Source organism: Dendropsophus ebraccatus, chromosome 7, assembly GCF_027789765.1.
Source record: "Dendropsophus ebraccatus isolate aDenEbr1 chromosome 7, aDenEbr1.pat, whole genome shotgun sequence".
In the NCBI taxonomy this organism is placed as follows: domain Eukaryota; kingdom Metazoa; phylum Chordata; class Amphibia; order Anura; family Hylidae; genus Dendropsophus; species Dendropsophus ebraccatus.
Window position 1 is genome coordinate 116,034,351 of NC_091460.1, and position 9,901 is coordinate 116,044,251.

Sequence of the window (9,901 nt, forward strand, 5' to 3'; positions counted from 1 at the left end):
CTATGGAGAGTAGTTTTGCTGTTTCTAGAAATAATCAGACCTTTTGTGGCATATGTGTCATTTAAATATTAAATAAAGAATACAATAATATACATATATATATAAATAAATAAATAAGTTACAAAAATAGTGGAAGCATGATCTAGTCACACGGATTACAGTTTTGGTAAAAAATATTTTACCATGTCAGAGGGCCCATATGTTATCATGGTGTGATTTTCAGACGTGACCTTCAGGACCCCTATGTCTGGCGAATTCTGTAAGGACCCCAGGACAGGGCCCCATTAGTCACTCAGTAATGACATGTTCTAAGGATAGGTAATAAATGTTTTCCTGTAAATCCCATTGTGGTATCTGTTTAGTTTCTAGCAGAATTTCACAGCTATATTAGAGAGAAAAAAAATAATACAACACTGGAATCCAAGACGAAGTATTTGATCATCTTTGAGGGACTTGGAAGTGATATCTTAAACTGCTGCTTCCTTTGTTTCTTCATTGTTTTGCCTGTTAAAAAAAGATTTATTGTAATGTTAGAGATGTCATAATAGTAAATTTTACTTGGCAAATAGAATGTATAGTTTAGAAAACGTTGCTATGCTCAGACAGATAGGCAAGAAACTGGCAATGAACGTCCATTTGTGCAAAAAAGATCTGACGAATAATAAATAGAGATGAGCGAGCATGCTCGTCCGAGCTTGGTACTCGACCGAGTATTAGGGTACTCGATGGTGCTCGTTACTCGGACGAGCATCTCCCGATACTCGAGACAATGGCATCTAATGGCATCTTCCTCTTCCTGCATGTTTGGCGGCTTTTTCTCAGCCAATCATTATGCAGGAGAGGCTTTGGGAGCTGGTAGCATCACGTGGGAACGCTACATGTCGATAGCAGCGATTGGCTGGCCAGATCAGATCAGCTGGGCATATAAGAATCAGGTCCCGTGATGCTCGCTTCAGACGCAGGCTGGATGAGCTTATGGAGAGAGCTGCTGTCTGCCAGGGAGAGTGTTAGTGTGGGAATAATAGTGTCTGTTAGGCAGGAATCATCCACAAAGAACCCAACAGTCCTTCTAAGGGCTACAACCACATTTTTTGGCCTCCTCTTGGCTGCTGGCTGGGACTTGTAATGCAGCCATCTTGGCTGCACACTGTGCAGAGCGACTGGTGCCAGAAAGGGGACAGCACCTGGTCCACAAAGACGCCAAAGAAATTGCCCAAAGTCCTCTCAGTACTCATTTTTGCTGCTGCTGTATCTTGGCTTTCTGGGATCTGTAGTGCCGCTACCTATCCTGGCTGTACAGTGTAACGGGTGCTCTAAAACAAAAAGCACCTGGCACACATAGACTCCATTGACTACACCAAAGTCCTCCCAGTTGCACCTAGTTGGGTTCTTTCCTAACATTTGCCAGCACATGTGCCTTGCCCATCTTGGTCTGGGTCAGCAAAATTGTATTGAGGGCCACCAACCGGCTGTTGCCCATAATTTGGCGTAATGTTGCTATTAGGCAGCCCCAGAGGCATTTATGCATGCTGCCCCTACTGTTTCCTGTCCATTTCTGTGTTGTTTTCATCATTTTCTGAGGTTTCCAGTTTTTCAGGCTTTCAGGCAACCTTCCCAGTGCAGAACTTTGGTCCCCTGCAAAAATGCTCGAGTTTCCCATGGACTTCAATGGGGTTCGTTACGGGAAACGAGCAATCGAGTATCGGGAAATATTTGTCTTGAGTAACGAGCACCCGAGCATTTTAGTACTCGCTCATCTCTAATAATAAACAATGAATCGCACTTATCTACTCTACCAGAGTTTGTGGGTAGTTTTAGTTCAGTTGAACCTGGCTTAACCATAAATTACCTTGTCATAACCCAAAATCATAATACCTAACCAGAAGTTAGAGAAGACAGAAACTGTTTTTATCTGATGACCAGAATGGGTTCTATGCAAGAAGGGATTGACTCTTTATTAGATTATTGCTAGAGATGAGCGAGCACCAAAATAGTCAAGTATTCTTCAATGCTCAAGTACTTGACTAAAGTTATGAGCCCCATTGAAAATAATGGGAGAGTATTTAACGAGGTGCGCCCTGTTCCTAGGTTAAGTTAACCTCCTGGGGGGCAAACTGTGCTCTGTTGGTGGGGGAGCAGTGAAGGTATACTTACCACTCTGGTCTTCTATCTGTCTTCACTATCACTGCTCAGCCAATCAGTGGCTGCAACAGTGTCCTGCCTCAGCTGCTGATTGGTTGAGCAGCAATAATGAAGACAGAGAGAAGACCAGAACGGTAAGTATATTTCCCTGCTTAGCAGGGAATTTTCACATTAATGAGACCTGCATTCTTAAAGTGAGAGGAAGCAGGAAATGTTATCAACAACCCATATGTTGAGTGATCCTACCTTTCCAATTGATTCTTGATAATTTTTTCTAGCCAAGGGGTTGATGGATCCACACAAACACTGCTTCCATTTTTAAGAGTAATTCTGAAAATATAAAGTTAAAAAAATTATATAAAGCAAAATAAAGGGGTATTCTAGATAATAAAAATGTAGAAATAAGTCTGCAGGGACATTAGACACATGACAGTGGGGTATTCTAAGAAAAATAAACTTTTTCCATATCCACAGGATAGGGGAAAAGGGGGTCCAACCTCTGTGCCCCCAGCTTCTGTATTATGAATAGAGTCGAAAGTACGGCACATGACCCACAGCTCTATGAAGCAATGGAAATAGTAGAGTACACAGGAAGAGTGCTGTACTCAGCTCTTTCAGTCGCTCTAAAGTAATGAAAAGAGCCGCGGGTCATGTGCTGTACCCGCAGCTCTATTCATAATACAGAATCCAGGGCCAGATACAAAGATCGGCAAGGGATACAGAGGTCAAACCCCTCTGGATAGGGAAAAAGATTATTTTTCCTGGAATGCCTCTTTAATTATGCATCAAGTTTTACCATATTGTTGGCCATATGTGCTATTCCTCAGCACAGCAAGAGAGGGCCAGGCATCAACAGTAGTATGTGGGGAAGTAGTCTACAATTCCTATGATTTGCTTAAAGCGGCTCTGTACCCACAATCTGTCCCCCCCAAACCACTTGTGCCTTTGGATAGCTGATTTTAATCCAAGATCTGTCCTGGGGTTTATTCGGCAGGTGATGCAGTTATTGTCCTTAAAAACAACTTGCAGCCCTGTGTCCAATTGGCGTGGCCTAGAGTACCCATGCCCTAGGCTTGCAACGCCTCTCCCTGCCCTCTTCACCATAAAGGAAGGCCCCAGGGCAGCATTTTTCCTATTCATTACATCATCTAAACACAGCACGGGTTCCTTAATGATCACACAGGTGATGAATAGGAGGAATCCTTCCTGAAGCATTCCTTATGGAGAAGAGGGCGGGGAGGAGGGATGGATGGGCGTTGCAGGCCTAGGGCATAGACACTCTAGGTCACGCCAATTTGACACAGGGCTGCAAGTTTAAAAGTAGTTTTTTAGGACAATAACAGCGTCACCTGCCGAACGGACCCCAGGACAGATCTTGGATTAAAAGCAGCTATCTGAAGGTACAAGTGGTTTGGGGAGGGTAGATTGTGGGTACAGAGTCGCTTTAAGTCTACTCCAGGCTGTACTCCTCTACCTGTATTCTCCTCTCGGTCTCTGCGCAGTTTTTATTGTGTTCCCTCACTGCTGCGCCTTATAGTTTGCACCTTTTGCTGCATGTTATGGGCCTTTTATGATCCCTGTATCATTAGTGCAGCCTGGCTGCTGTTGTGTTGTGCTGTGTAAAGGCACTGCATCTTGCTAATCATTGCTCGTCTGCAGCCGTACTGGCTGACAAATCTTCAAGTGTAAAAGGACCCATAGACAAACATCTCACCCTCCTATAACTCCTAGTGCTGCAACTGCATGTCCCTGACCAAAAAAAAACAATACTGAACTACAGGTAGGAACCCTATATAATGAGCTATACAAATCACATAGTGTGCCAGTAATTGGTATATGATTATGTGGGAACGTTCCGAAAAGAATGTTTTTTATTTTAATGTGTATCATATATTTTTTACGTTTTTTTTGGAGTAAAGCTCTACAGGATAGCCCATCAGTCACTGAACGAGTTACAGAAACTGCTAAGCTTGTGGTGCCACACTGTTCAGGCAACTACAATTAACATCAATTAGGGTCCTATTCCATGGGGGCCCGATCAATAATGTAAACGAGCGTCAATCTGCTAGATCGGCTCTTGTTTACTGGGCCTATTCCATGGCCTGATAATCGTTTAACGAGGGCTGCAGGGACATCATTACCGATGTCCTTGCAGCCCTTGTTTAAACAGCATACTTTACCTAACCATGCTTCAGGGCTTCTCCTGCACCCATTCTCCCGGTCCTGCGTGCAGCAGCAGCTTCGGAGCGGCCTGTCAGAGCTGACAGATCACTCAGCCAATCACTGGCCGCGGCGGTCCTGGCCAGTGATTGGCTGAGCGGTCTGTCAGCTCAGACAGGCCGCTCCGAAACTGCTTCTGCGCGCAGGACCGGGGGAGAAGGAGCGTAGGAGAAGGTGGTTAGGTAAAGTATGCTGTTTGTGAAATCATCGGTCACCCTCCGCGCACCGCTATTCCACGTAGCGATGCGTGGTGGGTGCCCAATGATTTTAGGTTTGCACCTAAATAAACCATCAGCCGATGACACGATCACCGGCTGATCGTTGTCTCTATTCCACGGAGCGATAATCGATTATCGCTCTGTGGAATAGGCCCCTTAGACAGGCTTCCTGATCACCTCCAGACATAATTCTTAAGAAAGGTGTGGTCCTAGGGATGGCATTTATCAGACACTTACAGAACATGGATATACTATACGTTTCTGGATGGGAATACCTATTTTCAATCTCCAGCAAAAGACAAACAAACAAAAGCAGATTGTTGCTATATGCAATATGCAAATGTATATTCATTGGTGCATAATATACTCACATCACTTCAGTATTTTTGCAGTGGGGGCCACTAGGTATCAGTTCTAGACTCTTCATGCCTTTAATTGGTTTCTCTGGTCTTGCAACATTGATGCACTGACATCTTAACTCTGATACTGATCTTGCTAAGGACATACCTGAAATTAAAAGGAAATGACATGTCTATATTCTGGTCTATAACATAAAATTGCAATTGAAATAACAGAATTCTAGAACCATAGGAACCACTTGACGGAGTGTTCATAAGCTTTCTGTATACTGTGTGCCAGGAATTCATGGATATAGCCAATGGCCTATGGCTGTAGCCATGTTTTCCAGGACTCCCTAGGGCGGCATCCAATGTCTGTTCCAATGTCGGTTCCCGGCCGCTTCCGGGTGTCTGTCGCGGACCCGAGACGTGACGTCTCTGGTCCGCTCAGCCACTCAGTGAAGGAGGCCAGTCCCAGCGCAAAAGTGCCCCCACGCTGGAGTACCCCTTTAAGGGTGGGTTCACACGTACCGTATACGCAGCGGATTTCACACTGCGAGTATTTCAAAGTCAGCACCCTCAACCCCCGTAGCCCGGGTACATACTTTACCAGGTCTCCTCTATGGCTTGGCCTCGGGGGGTCCTGGCTTCTCCCTGTGCTCAGCCAAGCAGTGCCCTGTGGTGGGGCAGCACAATGAACGGCTGAGCGCTGGAAGCCCCTGAAGCAAGCCAGAGCCGGGACCTGGTAAAGTATGTACCCGGGCCGTGGGGTGGGTTAAGGGTGCTGAGTTTGACATACTCACAGCAAACTCGCTGCGGATATGGTACGTGTGTACTCGGCCTAAGGGTGCGTTCACACCTACAGGATCCGCAGCAGATCCGCAGCAGATTTGATGGTGCAGATTTGATGCTGTGTTCAATTAATTAAATGAAATCGTATGAAAGCGTATTTTCTGCTGCGGATCCGCAGTAAGTGTGAACGTCCCCTAAAGGAAAACAAGTCCTAAAAAAGGGTGATATGGCCCCACAGAGCCCTGATCTAAACATCATTAAGTCTACATGAAGACAGAGGAACTTGAGCAAGCCTATATCCTCAGACATGTGGTTAGTTCTCCAAGATGGTTAAAACAACCTCCCTGCTGAGTTCCTTTAAAAACTGTGTACAAGTATACCTAGAATAATTGGTGCCGTTTTGAAGGTACAGGGCAGTCACACTTCTATTAACACTTCTATTTTTAAAGCTTACTTTATTCCATTTTTTCTACACCTGCCTAAAAAACAAAAAACAAAAAATACAGCCTTTCTATCATATCTACTAATTCTTAAAAGGGAAGGTAAACATATATGCCAAATGTATACTGACCCCAAACATGGTGTGAATTTAGCCTTAGATATACCATATTATCATTATTTATTTATTTATAAAGTGCCCTTAATTCCAGGGCGCTATACAATAGATAGACAACAGGCAGGAACAATACAAGATCAGGACACATTACATGAAGTCAGATGTCAGACTGATACATGGGAAAGAGGACCCTGCCCGCGAGGGCTTACAATCTATACGGTATAGGGAGAGAAACAGGAGGTAAAGTGCAGCCAGTCAAGTGTGATGCAGAGTTATTGTAGGTTGTAACCTAGTTTGAAGAGATGGGTTTTCAGGTCACTTTTGAAGAACTTGATGGTGGATGAGAGCCGGATGTGTCGGGGTAGCGAGCGGGGGAGGCTCGGGCAAAGTCTTGGAGGCGGTTGTGCAAAGTAAGAACAAGGGGGGAGCACAGACGGAGGTAACTGGAGGATCGAAGGTTGCGTGAGGGACAGTAGTGGGATATCAGGTCAGAGATGTACGGAGGGGACAGGTTGTGGATGGCCTTGTATGTCATGGTCAACAATTTAAAGTGAATACGTTGGGCAATGGGGAGCCAGTGGAGGGATTGGCAGAGGCAAAGCGAGGGGAAAGGTGGATTAGTCGGGCAGCAGTGTTGAGGATAGACTGGAGGGGAGCAAGGGAGTTAGATGGAAGGCCAGAGAGGAGGATGTTACAGTAGTCCAAGTGGGAAATAATGAGAGCATGTACCAGCAGTTTGGTGGAGTCAGGGGTGAGAAAAGAGCGGATTCTGGAAATGTTTTTGAGGTGAAGGTGACAGGAGGTGGTCAGGGCCTTAATATGTGGTTTAAAGGACAGGGCAGAGTCAAAGGTGACCCCAAGGCAGCGGACTTGGGGGACAGAGTGCAGCCATTGATTGACAGATTAGATGGCGGGGTGGGGAAAAGATAAGGTCTGTTTTGTCCATGTTGAGTTTTAGAAAGCGGGAGGAGAAGGAGGAAGATATGGCCGATAGACACTCTGAAATCCTGGATAGCAAAGAGGTGACACCCGGACCAGAGAGGTAGATCTGGTTACACAGTTAAAGGGGTATTCCCATATCAGCTTATTATCCCCTGTTCATATGATAGGGTATAACAAGCTGATTGGAGGGGGTCCGACCACTGGGACCCCTAAATGATCAGTATGTTATCTCCTATTGAAGATGGGAATACACCTCTATGGTAAAAAAAAATAATAATAAAATAAGTAAAACAATACAAAAAAACACTTTCATCAAATAAAAAAAAAACTTTCAAATTCATTACAAGTTCAGTTTAGTTTGACAAGGATTTGAAAGCAGAAATTGAAGTGTTTTCTCCAGGTCTATCAAAAAAGAGAAAGTGCTATTCTTGCCTATGGGCTGTGTTTTATATTGCAAATTGTCCTTAGGAAAGTGCATGCAGTATCAGACACAGCCCATAAAGTAAAGAGGAACAGCTACTGGATTTAAAAAAAGCTAATATGTTAGAAAATTATATTTCTTAAAATGTCAAATTCTACCATTCTACCATTAGTTTTCTATCTATACAACACAAAGAAAGCTACTGTAAAAAGAAAGGTTAAACGTACCTTCCGTTATAGTGGTAAAAAGCAGGAAGATGGAGAAAGTAGCAAAGAAAGTTTTAGCAAACTTCATGGCTGACTTTACTCTGCGGATTTCTGAAATTCTTTAGCTTGGCTGAGTTTAAGATCATCTGTTTTCTATTGGCAAGTGGCGGGAATTTATACCATCGACTCTGCAGGGTCATTCTGACATCATTCTGTATTTCAACAACGTAAATTCCAAAATAAGTCACTTGTAGCAGTAAGGCTGTCACTGAGTCACCAAGACCTGCCTGTGGTTAGAGTGGTAATCCGCAATTCATGTATGTGTCATTAGTCTTATTTTTTTATACAGAATTTAGAAAGTCATAGATGAATGCTTGACTGAAGATGTATGGATCATTACATTTTGTTTATTCGCAGTTGTTGTTTTTTTAAGATTTTAGATTTCTTATGTACTTAGCAAGATCAACAAGAGAAATTGGCAAACTGGCCCAGAAATAGTTTTGGATAAATGCAATGGGGGCATAATACTTATGTCAATAATTCTTTTATTTTATTGTATATGTATAGCATTTTGTGCTTTTCTGAAAAGGAATGTTCTGTTTAGATTTTCAGCTTCTTCAGTCTTTAACCTCTTCATGACCAAGGTCATTGGTGCCTAGATGTCCAGGTCAAATTAATGCAATGTTTCTCCCCACCTTCTAAGAGCCATAGCGCTTTTATTTTTCCACCTGCTGGGCTGGATGGGGTGACATTTTTTGGGCCATGATCTTTAGTTTTTATTAGTATCATATTGGTGTAAAACAAAATTTTTGATTGCTTTTTATTATTTTTTTTCTAAAATATAATTTTTTAAAAATCATCAATCCTGTTTTTTTTTTCCTTTACAGCGTTCACCGCACAGCGTTCACCGCATTTTTGCGCTTTTGCTTTTTCCATTTTATGTTTAAAAGTCCATAGCGCTTGCATTTTTTTACCTAGTGACTTATATGAGCGCTTATTTTTTGCGAAACCAATTGTACTTTGCAATGGCAGGCATTATTTTTCCATAAAATATGCTGCGAAACCGGAAAAAAATCATTTGCGCCTTCAAATTTTAAAAAAAAAACGAATTTGTTTTGATTTCGGGGAGTTTTGCATTTACGCCGTTCGCCCTGGGGTAAAACTTTTTATGACTTTTTATGCATGTTCCTCAAGTTGTTACGATTACAACGATATATAACATGTATAACTTTTATATTATGTGATGGCTTTTAAAAAATTCAAACCATTGTTAACAAATATATGTTCCTTAAAATCCCTCTATTCCCAGGCTTATAGCGCTTTTATCCTTTGGTCTATGGGGCTGTGTGAGGTGTCATTTTTTGCACCATGATGTGTTCTTTCTATCGGTACCTTGATTGCGCATATACGACTTTTTGGACATTTGGACTTTTATTAGGGGAGGGGATTTTTTATTAATAAAAATACTTTTTTACTTTTTTTTTTTACATGAACTAGAAGTCCCCCTGGGGGACTTGTATATCCACAGCACTGATCTCTCATAGAGATCAATGCTGTGTATATACACAGCAAAGATCGATCAGATCGGTCATAGATTGCTATGGCCTGCTGCAGGCCATAGCAATCTATTGCCGAGTCGGGATCAGCGTCGTTGCGACGCTGAGGCCCGGCACGGGCAGAAGAACGGATCTCCCCCCCCCCCCCCCCCCCCCGCGATCGCATCGCACGGGGGAGATCTGACCCACTAGACACCAGGAATGTTGTGCATGAAGCACTTCAATGCAGCTGTCAGGTTTGACAGCTGCATTGAAGTGCTTAATTAGCCGGCGCGGCAACGGGACCCACGCCGGCTAATAGAGGCACTGCCCGGCTGCACGTGTCAGCCGGGATCAGCACCTTTCAGAGCGGGGTCCCGGCGGGGCTCCGCTCTGAACACCCCCCGCGGCACCATGACGTACCAGGTACGTCATGGGTCGCTAAGGGGTTAATAGACTGGACAATTCCAAACACTACGATATATATGTTTATTTTTATTTATTTTTTTACATATTTTTATTTTATAGTGG

At 43.4% G+C, this 9,901-nt stretch overlaps 1 protein-coding gene across 1 annotated transcript; it reads right to left on the reverse strand.

The window, feature by feature from the left end:
• Window positions 1–7,953, reverse strand: LOC138796992 (interleukin-8-like). Its single transcript, XM_069976756.1, has 4 exons — window positions 7,857–7,953; window positions 4,952–5,087; window positions 2,389–2,472; window positions 1–504 (listed from the first exon to the last, which is right to left on the reverse strand). The coding sequence occupies exons 1-4, from the start codon at window positions 7,921–7,923 to the stop codon at window positions 468–470; spliced, it is 324 nt and encodes a 107-aa protein (XP_069832857.1). The 5' UTR covers window positions 7,924–7,953; the 3' UTR covers window positions 1–467.
• Between the last annotated feature and the right edge of the window lie 1,948 nt (window positions 7,954–9,901).

Excerpts from the sequence above, each read along its gene's own strand:
- LOC138796992 (XM_069976756.1), bottom strand. The coding sequence starts at position 7,923 with ATGAAGTTTGCTAAAACTTTCTTTGCTACTTTCTCCATCTTCCTGCTT. Across the intron at positions 5,088-7,856 it reads TTTTACCACTATAACGGAAG|GTATGTCCTTAGCAAGATCA; the intron begins GTACGTTTAACC and ends TTTTAATTTCAG. Across the intron at positions 2,473-4,951 it reads TGCAAAAATACTGAAGTGAT|AATTACTCTTAAAAATGGAA; the intron begins GTGAGTATATTA and ends TTATATTTTCAG.